The sequence below is a fragment of the Cetorhinus maximus genome, chromosome 5 (genome assembly GCF_964194155.1).
Source record: "Cetorhinus maximus chromosome 5, sCetMax3.hap1.1, whole genome shotgun sequence".
In the NCBI taxonomy this organism is placed as follows: Eukaryota; Metazoa; Chordata; class Chondrichthyes; order Lamniformes; family Cetorhinidae; genus Cetorhinus; species Cetorhinus maximus.
This window is the reverse complement of record NC_135883.1, coordinates 121616682-121632983: the sequence shown is the minus strand read 5'-3', so window position 1 is coordinate 121632983 and position 16302 is coordinate 121616682. Positions and strand designations below refer to the sequence as shown.

Below are 16302 nucleotides of genomic sequence, written 5' to 3'. Positions count from 1 at the left end.
AGAGATAAAGGCTTGTGAGAAGCCAGGAAGTCCAAAGAGACAACTGAAGGTCTGTAACTCTTTGCTATGGGCATGTGAAGCTGTGGTATACTGTTGTCAGCTGAGTCACTGAGAGAGAGAGTGCATGAAGGAAAACTTGAACACATGAGGGGACCTTGGGGGAGAGGAACATCGGAAGGAGAGTTCGAAACCCTGGAGGTGATCCTTTGAGGAAGGTGTCTGAGAGAAAGCGTCGATTTGGGAGAAGATTCCAAGGCAAGTTCTTGGAGAGTGAAGATTGGAAACCCTTGTGTGAAAGACAGAGTGCAGTGAGACTGGTTGGCTCACGGTATGACAAGCACCTGGGGGGAGTTGATGAGAGATTCATTGCATCTGGTTGAGGTGGCATCTGTCACTTGGTTTCAGAGTGTGGTGTGTCTGACCACAGGGTCCCTACTGGTTTACATGGACTGTGTACTTACTGTGAACATTAGAGTATAAGATAGCTTTTGTAACCTGTGTTATCCTTACAAATCTGTATATATCTGTAAAGGTTTGGTTGTGGGTGAAGGAGTATTGTAATACAGTTCATAGTTTCTTGTTGAATAAATGTCTTATTCTTTTGTTAAAAGTTCATTAGCTGAATCCAGTGACTCTGTTCAGTAGCCACTCTCTACGTATCTAACAAACAAATTAAAAGTTAGGATCTATCAAGCTGGGTTGCACCCTGGGATCAGGTTTGTCTAGCGGTAACATCAGCTGGGATCGTAACAAATGGAGCAGGTAATGAGCTTAATTGGCAATATGAGGTGGGGGAGGGGTGAATTAACAGTTGAAACAATGAAATTGAAGATCTCTGAAAAAACTGATAACACTAATCTCTGCTACACATGGCCAATAGTTCCTCTAATTTAGTTTTCTCACCCATCATTGCTGATACTGAACAAAAATGTTCAAACATTTTAGTTCCTCAAAGGAATGCTTAGCCATTATTCTTTCTAACAATGCTATTTCCTTTCTTCTTTCTTTTCCCACCAAGTTTCTGCCATGATCTCCTCCTATTCTCTCTCATCGAGTCCTTGCTGGGGAATGGCTTCACAGGCACCACCTTTTCTCCAATATCTCACCTAACGGGCCATTAATCGTGTGAATCATGTACAAGTCTAAGAAGTTAGTGCTGGCATGTTGTTTGCTGATGGGCTGGAGATAATCATCTCCAGTTCTTAATCCTATTTTAGCCAAATGTCCACACGCATGCATTTGCAAACTAGAAACAGCATTTTGTCAATCTGGTTCCTTCCTATAATTTTATTAGAACTTTTAAAAAGATTTTTTTACATTTCATTAAAAAAATCTACAGGAGCACAATAATAACATTATGTACTGATAGAGATCAAGTGAGCCCGCTCTTCTGTACTTCTCTTAGAAGAGTCACATTTGCTTCCCTGATAGCTAAGAACAACTGGCCCATTCAGACCATGAAGGTCTTCAGTCTGATCCCTTACCAATACAGAAAAGTGTTTCACTCTTGACAAAGATCATCACAAACATCAATGAGTACAGGAAAAAAAGAATCAACAAAAGTTCAAGCTAAAGAGGAAATTGTGACAATCTGAATACTTTCATAGGGAAAAGGATAGAGGCATAAACAGAGTTATCACACGTGCATTCCTTTGGTGATTCTGTATGCATTTTTGTGGCAGACCAGAGGCCTTGTCCCTGGAAAAGTGCAATGTGGGCAAGTGTAGTTCTGTCTGCGAGGAGAGCTGAGTTGGAGCGAATGGATGGTTTCTTGGTAAGTTTGTGATCTTTAATCAAATGTATGTCTTAATTATGTAATAACATTTATCTTAAATTTGTGCAGTGTGATGGGTGAGGAATTGCAATGGAGGTTGTATCAAAAATATTTTGTTTTGCTGAAATAGGTTTGGACATTTTTTTAAAAACAGATGTTACTGGGAAGAAAATATTTTTCTGCAGGGGAGGGTAACTATTCCAAATAACCATTCTTGAAAGAGAGAATTGCATCCCGATATCAGGCTTGAACTTGCCTTTTATTCTTTCTTTCACAGCTATGGTTTAACCTGGAATAGTGCTCAATATTCCCAGTTCCACTTAATTTTACATACCTCTATAAGGTCCTCTCTGATTTTCCTCCTTTCAAAGATGAGGGGATCCATTATTTCTAACCTTTCCTCATAACTCAGTCCTCTGACATTAGGGCTCAGCTTGTTCCCTTCACTGAGCAGCGTCCAGTGCTTAGATGTTTCCTATGCCAGATGATACATTATTTTAATATGTCAGAAGTCATAGTGTCACTATGGCACATAAAGGAGGCCATTTGACCAGTGATTTCATGTCGGCTTTCTGCAGAGTAATCCAGTCGGTTTCATTCCCTTGCCCTATCCCTATAGTCCTGCATGTTTATTTCCTTCATGCGCCTATCCAATTTCCTTTGAAGTCATTTGATCGTCTCTGCTTCCACCACCCTTGAGGGCAATGAGTTCCAGGTCATTAACACTCACTTTTTGTTTTACTTTTTCACCACCACCCCCCCCAACATCTCTTCTCTTGCCCAAAACCTTTAATGTGTGGTCCCTATTCCTTGTATCATCAGCTAATAGGAACAGCTTAAGATAAAAGCAAAATACTGCGGATGCTGGAAATCTGAAACAAAAACAAAAATTGCTGGAAAAACTCAGCAGGCCTGACAGCATCTGTGGAGAGAAAGAGTTAACGTTTCGAGTCCATATGACTCTTCTTTAGAACTAAAGAAAATTAGAAGTATGGTGAAATATATAAGTATAAGGGGGGTGGGACATATGAAGCTGGATAGAAGACCAGTGATAGGTGGAGGCAAAGGAGAGATTGCAAAAGATGTCATAAACAAAAGGTCGAAGGGGTGTTGATGGTGGTGATATTGATTAAGAAGGTGTTAATGGTGACATTAAGCGTAGAAAGCAGGATGAGCCAGTGACAGATGGCCCTAGTAGGGGTGTGGTGGGGGGAGGGGACGGTGTGGGAGCAAGGATCAAATTAGGCTAAAAGGTGGGGATACAACAATGAATGGAAATAAAATTTTAAAATAATAATAGAAATAGGTGGGAGAAAAAAATTATATATAAAAATTAAAAAATAAATATTTGAAAAAAGGGGATCAAAAAGCGGTGAGGATGGAGGAGAGAGTTTATGATCTGAAATTGTTGAACTCAGTGTTAAGTCCGGAAGGCTGTAAAGTGCCTAATGGGAAGATGAGGTGCTGTTCTTCCAGTTTACGTTGAGCTTCACTGGAACATTGCAGCAGGCCAAGGACGGACATGTGGGCATGAGAGCAGGGTGGTGTGTTGAAATAGCAAGCGACAGGGAGGTCTGGGTTATGCTTGCGGACAGACCGAAAGTGTTCTGCAAAGTGATCGCTCAGTCTGCGTTTGGTCTCTCCAATGTAGAGGAGACCGCATTGGGAGCAGCGAATGCAGTAGACCAAATTGAGGGAGTCCAAGTGAAATGCTGCTTCACTTGAAAGGAGTGTTTGGGCCCTTAGACGGTGAGGAGGGGGGAGGGAAGTAAAGGGACAGGTGTTGCACCTTCTGCGATTGCATGGGAAGGTGCCGTGGGAGGGGGTTGAGGTGTAGGAGGTGATGGAGGAGTGGACCAGGGTGTTCTGGAGGGAATGGTCCCTACGGAGTGCCGACGGGGGGGTGAAGGGAAGATGTGTTTGTTTGGTGATGGCATCATGCTGGAGTTGGCGGAAATGGCGGAGGATGATCCTTTGAATGTGGAGGCTGGTGGGGTGAAAAGTGAGGACAAGGGGGACCCTACCATGATTCTGGGAGGGAGAGGAAGGTGCGAGGGCAGAGGCGCGGGAGATGGGTCGGACATAGTTGAGGGCCCTGTTAACCACGGTGGGTGGGAAACCTCGGTTAAGGAAGACATGTCAGAAGCACTGTTTAGGAAAGTGGCATCATCAGAACAGATGCGATGGAGGTGAAGGAACTGAGAGAATGGGATGGAGTCCTTACAGAAAGCGGGGTGTGAGGAGTTGTAGTCGAGGTAGCTTTGGGAGTCGAATATTGGTGGACAGTCCATCACCAGAAATTGAGGCTGAGAGGTCAAGGAAGGGAAGGGAAGGGAAGTGTCAGTGATGGACCATGTGAAAATGATGGAGGGGTGGAAATTGGAAGCAAAATTAATAAATTTTTCCAGGTCCAGACGAGAGCATGAAGCAGCTCCTAAACAGTCATCGATGTACCGGAGAAAAAGTTGTGGGAGGGGGCCTGAGTAGGACTGGAACAAGGAATGTTCCACATACACCATAAAGAAACAGGCATAACTGGGGCCCATGCAGGTACCCATAGCCACACCTTTTATTTAGAGGAAGTGAGAGAAGTTTAAGGAGAAATTGTTCAGTGAGAGTACAAGTTCAGGCAGACGGAGGAGAGTGGTGGTGGATTTGGATTGTTTGGGCCTCTGTTCAAGGAAGAAGCGGAGAGCCCTAAGACCATCCTGGTGAGGGATGGAGGTGTAGAGGGATTGGACGTCCATGGTGAAGAGGCGGTGGTTGGGGCCAAGGAACTGGAAATGTTGTAATAGGGACAGCTTTACTTTGTCTATCTTATCCAAAACTATTATAACCTGCCATAAATTTGTCATAATAAAGTGTGGTGACAAGACATGGATGCAATACTCTAGTTGTAGCCTAACCAGAGCTTCATAAAGGTTCAGCACAACTTTCTGTACTTTTGTATTCAATACCTCCACTTATGAAGCAACAGATCCCATTTGCCTTGTTAACTAACCTCTCAGTATTCCCTGCCCCCTTCAAAGATCTACACATATGAACCCTCAAGTCTCTCTGTCCCTGTACTCTCTTTAAAACTGTGCCATTAATTATATATTGCCTCTGCCTATTCTTTCTGCCAAAATGCATCAACTCACACTTCTCTGCATAAATGAAAGTTTATTTATTCCAATATCCAAGTCATTTATCTATATATATATATATATATAAATAAAATAACAGAAGTCTCAGCGCTGACACTTGGGGAACTTACTGTCATTCATCCTCCAGCCTAAAATAACAACCATTCACCATGACCCACTGTTTTCTGTCTTTAAGCCCTTTCTTGTCCAAGCTGACGCTTCTATTCCATGCACCTCAAATTTGTTAACCCAGCCTATTATGCAGTGCTTTCTTGAAATCCATATAGCCAACATTCATTGCATTCCCTTCAACCACCTTCTCTGCTACTTCTTCAATTAGATTAGCCAAGCATGATCTGACCTTCGCAAATCTGTGCTGGCTCTCCTTAGTTCACTGAAACCTCTCTAAGTACCCATTGATTTTTTTCCCTAATTATTGTTTCTAAAACCTTACCCACCATTGATCTAAAACTGACTGCCCTGTAGTTACTGGGAATGTCCTTATACCCTTTAATGAAATGCCACAGAGTACAATGCTTTACATTGAGCCAATTAATGAAAGGTAATGGTGAAAGAGAGGAGTGCTGGACACTCCCTGGATTTTCACCGCGTTGGGATGACTCAGGAGCCCTTTAAAAATAATGGCCGGGACCAGATTCCAGTATTCTAAAGGGGGAAAAAAATGTACCCAACGTTAGCCTCATCCTGAAGGAGTGCGTGGCTGCATCAAGCTGTGTAGACCCTCGGTACGCAAACACCAAGTGTCACTACGTGCTGAGGTTCTACCTGTCCCCAGTGTTGCGAAGAATGGGTCTGGCCAAGCTGCTGCGGAACGCGCCAAGTAGTTGGACCGTGCCATACTACCTGTCCCTCGTGGAAAAATTTATGCAGAGAAACACCTTTGACCACAAAGGTGCAGAGGTCGGCACGAAACATCTTGGAAGCCCTGTGGGAAAAGGAGATGGTGGATCTTGTCGGCTGGTTCTCCGAGCAGACGGTCAAAGTCATTTGGCAGAATGCCTCATCGCCAGAACTTTCCAACAAGCACCAAGACGTAGCTTGGCTGGTGGTGAGAAAGGCCCTCCCTGTCAGATCCTTCCTACACGCCAGGAGTCTCACCCCCTCTGCACCTTGTCCTCAATGTGGTTGTGGTGGGGAAGAAACCATGGTCCACCTCTTTTTGGAGTGTGCCTTTGCAAAGAAGGTCTGGAGAGAGATGTAGTGATTTTTGTCGTGGTTCATCCCAAGCAGTTCCGTGAAACATGACTCTGTGTTCTATGGGCTGTTCCTAGGGACACACTCCGAAACAAACATCAACTGCCACTGGAGGATCATCAACTCAGTGAAAGACACCCTTTGGTCTGCCCGAAACTTGTTGGTCTTCCAGTGCAAAGAGTTGTCCCGACCAAGTGTTGCGGACTGGCACATTCCAAGGTCCAGGGCTACGTGCTGAGGGACACACTAAAGCTTGGAGCAGCCGCCACTTAGGCGCAATGGGGAAAGGTCGCTGTCTAAGACCTTTCAGCCATAGTGCACTGAGCATCTGGGAATTGTATAGACCCCTCGGGCTGTTTGACTCACATTGAATGTATGCAGTGAATTATAGTGAGTATCACAATTGTAATGAAGCACCTCACAGTGCAGCATGATCTTTGTAGATAACTTAAATACCATTGCACTGTTTGACTGAATGTTATGACCATTTTGAAATGTCTGTAATCCTTGATTGTATTGAAGCACCTCAGGGTGCGACTTGGATATTATTGTAATTTTTGTGATGTCCATTTTGAAATGTTTTGTAATGTTCTTTCAGATATTTTATGAATAACGTATATTTTTGCAAAATAAAGAAGATTCTGAGATTCCGAACCCCATTCCCAGAATTTCTGATTTTCAAGAGCGCCTTTTAGGGGTGCGGGCAGGTTTGGGTCAAAAGCCTGCATCCGGCACTCCCAACCTGGTCGGCTCTATTGCGGGGATAGGCATGTCCTAGTCCCCCACAATTTTCATGGAGTTGGGCCAGTTTTACAATGAGTCGTGATTCACGGTAGATGAGAGGGATGGTGAACCATAGTCTGTGCGAGGGAACCTTTTAAAAGGGGGTGTGAGGAGTGACGGCCTTTTAAACAGCCAGCCTCCATGCCCAGCAGCCCATGGCTGCTTCTGAACTTATTACCAGGTCAGCTGGCCCAACTGCAGCCTGCACTCGAGGCGGGCAGGCCAAGCCGAGACTTTTCTCAACTCCCGCTACCACCTCGAGGATGAAAATCCAGGCCAATGTTTTCAAAGGACATATTTGGACTAAATAATTGTGGGGTTAATTTAAATTAAACATAAGAGAACAGTTTCTTATCCAAAAGTAACTTGGGCAACTGCTGATTTTATTTCCTTTGAATGCAAAATGTGTTGATGTTCAAAAATAGAATTCTCCACCAATACTTAATGTCGGCATAACAAAAATGGGCAAAGTGACCTTCATTCCGGACCTACATTTCCTTCAAACTTTCACCCAATCCTTCCAGAACCCACTGACTCATTCAGGTACTGTTCCACAAGTGATCAACATTCTCAGCGCTTTTCAATGTTCAGCTTACTGACCACCCTTCATGTGTAAGCTTGTTTTCAAATCCCTCCATGACTTAATTCCTCCCTATCTCTGTAACCTCGAACTCTATAATCCTCCAAGATCTCAACACTCCTCCAATTCTGCCCTCTTGTGCCTCCCTATTGGCAGCTGTGCCTTCAGGTGCCTAAAGCCCAAGTTCTGGATTTCCTCCCCATCTACTCCCACGCCGCAAAACCTCTCTCTCCTTCTTGAAGACACTCCTTAAAATCTACCACCTAGACCAAGCTTTTGGTCATTTGTACTAATATTTCCTTATGCGACTCATGCCAATTTTTTTTGATAACACTGCAATGAAGCGTTTTGAGATGTTTTACTATGTTAAAGACTTATATAAATAAATACAAGTGTTAGACTATTTGATTGTGGAAGCATCGTAATCAAGTTAAATCTATCCATACACACACGCATGCACACTTTCTAATAGATTTACAATAGTGCTTAAAAGAAATGCTGATTGTTTTCTCCTCAGCCCAGAAAGCCTGAAATTAATTGAGAGTCTAAATTGGATAGAGACATAAAGGGATCGAGTGACAGATACACAAATAATGTAGCAATGCAGGTTTAAAAAAAGCCATTAAAAATACAAACAGAGCTCTATTTCTAGGTTCATTTCCAGAGGAATAGAATTCGAAAACAAAGAAGTTATGTCAAACTTATGTAGACCACACTTAAGAGTAGTATGCACGGATTTAGCCAACATTACTAAAGGTTATGGAAGCACTGGAGAAAGTGTAAAAGAAGTTTAGAAAGATGAAACTAGAACTGAGGAAGGTACGACGAACAGGAAAAATTGAATAGACATTCTCTAGAAAAGAGATGACAAATAGAGGTCTTTAATATTATGTAGAGGTTTGACAGGGTAAAAGTTGAAAAGATGTTTTTAATTATGTGGGAGTCCAAAACTAGGGGCCATATTATAATTAAAAGATAGTCACTAATAATCCCAATAAGGAATTCAGGCAAATCTTCAAAACTTCTGCCATTCATAGAACTACATTTTTTCCCCCATTTCTTACAGCAAACATCTTAATGGCTTTTCCAAGTGTGTTCCTAATTTTGTGTTGTTTTGTGCTACGGACTGCCCAGTTCACTTGGGATTGTCCAAACACACTTCAGCTGCAACCCTTACAGGTAAAAAAGGAAGACTTTGATCTCGTTAATCCTGGCTGGATTCAAAACCAAGTCCTAGAGGGGAAAGACAATTTGCGACATCAGTGTGCCAAAGTTTGTATCCAATTTTGTATGCAGTGGAGTTACGTTATTATATATTGAAAAATACATGTGATTAAAAGCAGGAATAATAAAGTAGCGGCAATGTTAAAAATCACCAAAGATGCAAAAATGTTTATTCTTCAACAAACTACCATGTAGCTTTGAATTAAGCAAAGCAAATCCTTTAAATTCATGAATGCCATTGAATTACACAGAACAGTTCCTTGCATTTTTAATTAAATGTTTCCTTTTACTTTGTAGTAATTGTCTGCCTGACTGCTTCACAGCGGCATGAATGCAGAACAATGAAAGTTTCTGAAGCAAAGGCATTCATTGTGTGCTTGGAATGGGTTTAACCCCATCGTAGTCTACCCTTCAGGTGTCTCAAGAATTTATCATTTACAAACTGGTAGTTGGGACTTTTTTCTTGTATTCATTTATGGCATGTGGGCATCGCTGCCTAAGCCAGCATTTATTGCCCATCCCTAACTGCCCTTGAGAAGGTGGTGCTAAGCTAGCTGCCTTCTTGAACCGCTGCAGTCCCTGTGATGCAGGTACACCCACAGCGCTGTTAGGGAGGGACTTCCAAGATTTTGACCCAGAAACAGTGAAGGAACGGCAATATGTTTCGAAGTCAGGATGGTGAGTTGCTTGGAGGGGAACTTCCAGGTAAGGTGTTCCCATGTATCAGCTGCCCCTGTCTTTCTAGATGGTAGTGGTCGTGGGTTTGGAAGGTGCTGCCAAAGGAGCCTTGGTGAGTCTCTGCAGTGCATCTTGTAGATGGTACACACTACTGCCATTGTTCGTCAGTGGTGGAGGGAGTGGATGCTTGTGGAAGGGGTGCCAATCAAGTAGGCTGCTTTGTCCTGGTTGGCGTTGAGCTTCTTGAATGTTGTTGGAGCTGCACTCATTCAGGCAAGTGGAGAGTATTCCATCACACTCCTGACTTATGCCTTGTAGATGGTGGACAGGCTTTGAGGAATCAGGAGGTGAGTTGCTCACCTCAGAATTCCCAGCCTCTGACCTGCTCCTGTAGCCACAGTATTTATATGGCTGGTCCAGTTCAGTTTCTGGTCAATGGTAACCCCCAGGATGATGATAGTGGGGGATTCAGTGATGGTAATCCCATTGAATGTCGAGGGCAGATGGTTAGATTCTCTCTTGTTGGAGCTGGGCATTGCCTGGTACTTGTGTGGCGCAAATGTTACTTGTCACTTGTCAACCCAAGCCTGGATATTGTCCAGGTCTTGCTGTATATGGGCATGGACTGTTTCAGTATCTGAGGAATTGCTAATGGTGCTGAATATTGTGCAATCACCAGCAAACATCCCCACTTCTGACCTTATGATGGAAGGAAGGTCATTGCTGAAGCAACTAACATGGTTGGGCCTAGGACACTACCCTGAGGAACTCCTGCAGTGATGTCCTGGAACTGAGATGACTGACCTCCAACAACCACAACCATCTTCCTTTGTGCTAGGTATGACTCCAACCAGCGGAGCTTTCCCCCTGATTCCCATTGACTCCCATTTGCTAGGGCTCCTTGATGCCACACTCAGTCAATTGCTGCCATGATGTCAAGGATAGTCACTCTCATCTCATCTCTGGAGTTCAACTCTTTTTTCCATGCTTGAACCAAGGCTGTAATGAGGTCAGAAGCTGAGTGACTTTGGTAGAACCCAAATTGAGTATCAGTGAGCAGGTTATTGCTAAGCAAGTGCCGCTTCATAGTACTGTTGATGACCCCTTCCATCACTTTACTGATGATGAGACTAGGCTGATGGGGCGGTAATTGGTTGGGTTGGATTTGTCCTGCTTTTTGTGTACAGGACATACCTGGGCAATTTTCCACATTGCCGGTTAGATACCTGTGTGTAGCTGTACTGGAACAGCTTGGCTAGGGATGTGGCAAATTCTGAAGCACGAGTCTTCAGTACTATTGCCGGAATATTGTCAGGGCCCATAGCCTTTGCAATATGCAGTGCCTTCAGCCATTTCTTGATATCACATGGAGTGAATTGAATTGAATTGGCTGAAGACTGGCATCTGTGATGCTGGAGATCACTGGAGGAGGCCAAGATGGATCATCCACTCGGCACTTCTGGCTGAAGATTGTTGAAAATGCTTCAGCCTTATCTTTTGCACTGATGTGCTGGGCTCCTCCATCATTGAGGATGGGGATATTTGTGGAGCCTTGTGCTCCAGTGAGTTGTTTAATTGTCCACCACCATTCACGACTGGATGTGGCAGGACTGCAGAGCTTAGATTTGATCCGTTGATCATGGAATCGCTCTGTCTATCACTTGCTGCTTATGCTGTTTGACATGCAAGTAGCCTTCTGTTGTAGCTTCACCAGGTTGACATCTCATTTTTAGGTATGCCTGGTGCTGCTCGTGGTATGCCTTTCTGCACTCTTCATTGAACCAGGGTTGATTCCCTGGCTCGATGGCAATGGTAGAATGGGGGATATACCGGGCCAGGAGTTTACAGATTGTAGCTGAGTACAATTCAGCTGCTGCTGATGACCCACAGCGCCTCATGGGTGCCCAGTCTTGAGTTACTAGATCTGTTCGAAATCTATCCCAATCATTTATGGTGTAAGAAATCGTCCATGTTTGACATCTACTGAAAGATCCCTTGGAATTTAAGATGTTGGATGGAAAGTAACAGTTTTTAGCAGCTGAATCTAAAGTTTAGAGTACATTACCTGTGAGTCAACCACAAATATCAAGGCCCCTGTCCCTCTGAAGATCATCTCATAGTCAAATGTTGGATCAAAAAAATCAATCTGCCCAGGAAAGTCCCAGATCTGAAAATTAACAAAAGAGCTGTTGGCGATATCATCCCGACAGATTTTGTTGGTACTTTCTAGGAAGAGTGTCTCATTAGGCGACATTTTGTGGAAGACTACTTTCTGGATAGAAGATTTTCCGCTTCTTCTCAGTCCCATTAGCAGGATCCTGGGTTTGACCTCTGTGCAGTAGTCATCACTGAAGTGCATAACTAAAAATAAAAATAAAAAGCGTTTTGAAAAATTAAACAAGGACTATTCACCCCTGGGATGGGGAACAATTAAACACACCCTCCATTCTGCAGGAAAGAACATATTCATTATACTTACACTTGCCCACAGGCTTTCTATGGGCTTTTGCACTGAAATTTACGGTGGTTCAAAATCTGAAACAACACAATGCCCTCTCCAGAGGGTGTGGGACCTGTGTGAACAGGGCAAACAACCACGTATCACCTTAAGCAATCAAATTGAAGAATCTTTACTGAGACACGCAGTTTTAATTGGCAGCGGGAGGAGTCCATGCCAAGCGCCCAGCCAGGCAGGTTTTCTTACATGGGCTGCTGGTTGGCAGGAGGATGGTTCCCTCCTTAGCTGCTTCCCCATGGTGTTACCCTCTGTCAGGTTCCCCTCCACCATGGCTTCTCAAACCCTAGCCCCCCCCAACCCCCCTTGTCCCCCACCCCCCTTGTCCCCCACCCCTTGCCAGGCTTGTCAACTTGACAGCCGGCGACACTCGCAGACACTTACTCAAATCCTGATCCAGTGCTGTACGTCTCTGCCCTTACGTTCTGGAGAGCTAATGACCTCTAATTGGCCAGCAGCTCTCTGAGGCAGAATAACCGGTTCCCGAGCGCCTATTAATGGCCAATTTAAGACAGCTATTATAATATTTTGTGTTTTAATCCATAGACTTTTCCTGAAATTGTTGTTTATTGCTAACATAAACAGCGATGTGTATCAGAATAAGATTCTTAAGTTGAGTACTTCAAAATAAATCTATGGGCCGGATTTTATTGCTCCTTTATATGCTATCTTTTAGCTGAGGTGGGGCAAGAAGAGGAATCCGGTGCCTCGTATAATTCAGCCATACGTTTCTTTGGTTTACCTCTTCCTCACTTTTAGCAACCCACTTAAATAAGAGCTCATACTTATTGCAAGCAAGTTACTTCTGATCAAAATGTTGTGTTCAGTACTTAAAATCATTTTATTTGCAGTATTGACAGTTCTGTGTCATAATCCAAAAAGCCAGTTGGTGAAGGATAGAACTGGAGCCAATCTTTACTCACACATATAAGCATTTATTTACAGAATTACACATTGTGAGCAGGTATCTCCTAACTTAAAAACTACAGATTTAATCTGTATCTATTAATAGGGGCACAAGAGCATCCCCAGTTAATGCCCACCACAACTTAATTAACACAATTAATATACATTTGACACTCTGTAAAGACTAAAAGGTAGAGAAAATATTCTCTAAACTAACAATCAAACTATTGTTGGAAGCAAGTCCAGTTGACCAAGGGCTGACTAAGTGACAATGATTACAGGCTGGTCTCAAAGGTTTTAGCTCTTCTATGGGTTACAATGGAAATTCTGTTGGGGCCAAATAAATCTTTAGTTAGAAATGGGAGGTTTGTAAAAGGAATCAGTTATGACATTAATTATGTTGATGGTGGCAGTAGCAGCAGGAGCTAAGAATATTTATCATAGAATTGTTACAGGACCAAAGGATGCCATTTGGCCCATCATGTCCCTTTCTCTGCAAAAGCCACTCAGCTAGTCCCACACCCTTTTCCCCTTGGCCTTCCATTTCTTTCACTTCAGATAAATTTCCAATTATCTGCCTCCACCAGGCAGTGCATTGAAAATCCTAACCATACGATGTTTAAAAAACTTTTCCTCATGTCACCTTTGGTTCTTTTGCCATTCACCTTAAATCAGCGTCTTCTGGTTCTCGACCCTTCTGCCAATGGAAACAGTTTCTCTCTATCTACTCAGTCCAAACCCCTCATGATTTTGAACATCTTCATTAGATCTCCTCTCAACCTTGTGATGAATCTTGTGCTTTGGAAAAAGCTTGTATTTTCTTTTTTCTGAAGGTCCCTTTAAACCCAGAGTGAAACTAAAGCTCTGGGAGAAGAAGTTAGAGTGGTTCCTGGCAATATTGTCAGAAGACATGAAGCTCTCTCCAAAATGTTCACTGAACAAAAAAAGTAATGATATGGGGCATTGATGGAAGCTGTTTACTCGTTCCTTTGCACGAGGTTAATTTATAATGTGGTTTAGTCATTGATCTTAATTATTGTGGATGTCGTTGTTAATTTGTCAATGAAGCTGTGTGTTTCTCACATGTCGGTGCAGACTCGATGGATCGAAGGGCCTCTTCTGCACTGTGTGATTCTGTGATTCTGTGTGATTCTGTGAAGGAGTGCATTTCTTACTAGGACATGACATGGCTGGGGATAAAGTGCTGCTGTCTCCAATGGTTTCAGGGAAGCTGGCTGAGGCTGCTGACACTGCAACTGAAGCTGTACAGAAAAAGTTGAGTGAAAGAATCAACGACATTCTGTAAACCCGATGTTAAAGTTGATGTTCCAACTAAAGATGTGTTAACAGAGTCAGAAACTCAGCCTGCTAGATTACAAAGGGCAGTGAAGCTTCCAGCTGAGGAGTAAAAGCTAATGCAGATGGAGAAGTTTAAAAATGCAGGAAAAGCATGAGCAAGGTTTGGCAAAGCAAATAGCAACAGTACTCAAAGCTAATGACAAAACAGAGAAAAGGCATGCTTTGAAGGAAAGTGGGAAAGCCGAGCTCAATGTTAACATTACAGAGCTGCAGAAAGGAATATGTGTTCTTGAACATAAAGTAAAACTTCAGAATGAGGAAGCAATCGCTCTTGCTAGAATAGAAATAGTCAAAGCTCAAGTTCACTGGAATATGGAGCAACAGCAGAAGGGTAGGAGAATTTGTGAACTGAATAAAAAGGATTATTAAATCTTCCTTAGCTATGCATTGAAATAACCTCAATGAAGTTCTTATAGCAGTTAAAGAGGATTTTACTCGACAGAAAAATGAACCGCTCGCACTAAAGGAGGCAGCGTTAAACATACAACTCCTGGAAAAGTAAAACGAAGGATTAGGTTGTGGAAAAGAACTTAATGTTAAAAGTGACCTTGAATTTAAACCAGATTAGGTGAATTGAGTTGTTATGAAGGACAATTCGGATGTTTGGTTGGCTGAAACGTTTTTTCATAGACTTGGACATGAAGAAAATAGCAGATAGGGAGGAAATGGAGATCAGGAGTTAACCTATGGTTCACAGCCTGGTTTAAAAGATGAAAGTTCTGAAACCAGCACCAAATAAAGCCCTGATGGTAGGCCGTGTCCAGTTTTAAAGAGAAACAGGGGAGATGCTGAACCCAGAGAATAGAAAGCAGGATGGCAGGGAATTTCTTCTTGAGTTCCAGTTCATTATAGCCTGTACCCAGAAACAAGATGGATTGCCAACAATTAGCAATGTGGTTCATGTCAAAGTTAACCAGACCAAACAAATTGTAAAACCTTTGGACCCCTCACAAATGCTATCCCAGGGTCCAGTCTGTACACCATCCTACACAGATTTTAAGAAACAACGTGAGATAGAAAAAAACTAAAGTACAACATGGAAGACAAGGACATCGAAAAACTACAGAAACTATGCAAAGTAAGAAGGGAAATCTTTTAAGGAGATTGAAAGAAAGTGGATCAGCCAGTAGTGAAATAAAATCTTGTTTGCAGAAGGGACTCTAAGAATTCATGTGGGTGGAATCTTAAAACCTAATGGTCACATTCAGTTGTTTTGTTATTCGCTCAGCCCTACAGTATTGCAAAATACAAGATGTTCAATGGTGAAATATCACAAAAGGGACAAAGCATGTTACCTGCAGTGTGTAATAAGTTAATCGTTAAAACGTTCACAATGTTGAAAATGTGTTGTATATTGAAAATGTTGTGAAAAACCTTTACTATGGTAAGATATCTTTCTCTCAAGGGGGAAGGTGCAATGAACCTTGTGCTTTGTGTAGGTCTCATTAAACCCGTGGTGAAACTAAGTTCTGGGAGAAGAAGTTAAAGTGGTTCCTGGAAATGTTGTCATTAGACTTCTGAGAAATGCTTAGGTGATCTAGGTTGCTAAGGAAATAAGAGTTAGCTAAAGACAGACAGACAACTAATTTGGGTTTTGCAGCTGTTCTGCTGCAGCTAGGCAGAAAACAAAGTCACTGTCTCAGAAAAATCTTGTGGTGGCAGAGGAAGTAAAACTCTCCGAAGAAAAGGCCTTTACTACTCAGTAAAGGAGCAGCAAATCTCTCTGTGGAAAAGGCAGTTTTACCAGAGCAGACCAGACTTTATAACGGGGGTTTATTCAAGGAGTTGGATAAGGAAGTCTCTGGGAATCCCTGTTGTCAGGGTTGAGAGGCCAGAGGAAGGGAGGGTTCGTCAAAGTGTGCTTTGCTGGTGATGATTGTAACCAGAAAATTTGGACGGAGTGGAGTCATTGGCAAAGGCCCTTGGAAGATTCAACCAGATGTGGCGAAATGTGGTGAATCTCTGCTGGAGAGCTGAGAGAAACTTTGGGGCTGCCCATGATGCTACGTGTGTGTCAGTAGCTTTTGTGGTATCGATTTAAAGTGAAATTTACCTTTCTGTTTGAAATATTATTTGCCTGTTAAATAATGTTTAAATAATGTTGATTTTGGCTTTATTGTTACAATAAAAGTTTTAAAAAGTG

At 42.7% G+C, this 16302-nt stretch overlaps 1 protein-coding gene across 1 annotated transcript in view; it reads right to left on the bottom strand.

The window, feature by feature from the left end:
- Positions 1 to 16302, bottom strand: part of LOC144680891 (ras-related GTP-binding protein D-like) — a 61589-nt gene that overhangs the window by 31388 nt on the left and 13899 nt on the right. The window contains exon 2 of the mRNA XM_078542412.1: positions 11445 to 11740. Coding sequence (XP_078398538.1) covers positions 11445 to 11740 — 296 coding nt within the window. The remainder of the gene's footprint in view (positions 1 to 11444; positions 11741 to 16302) is intronic.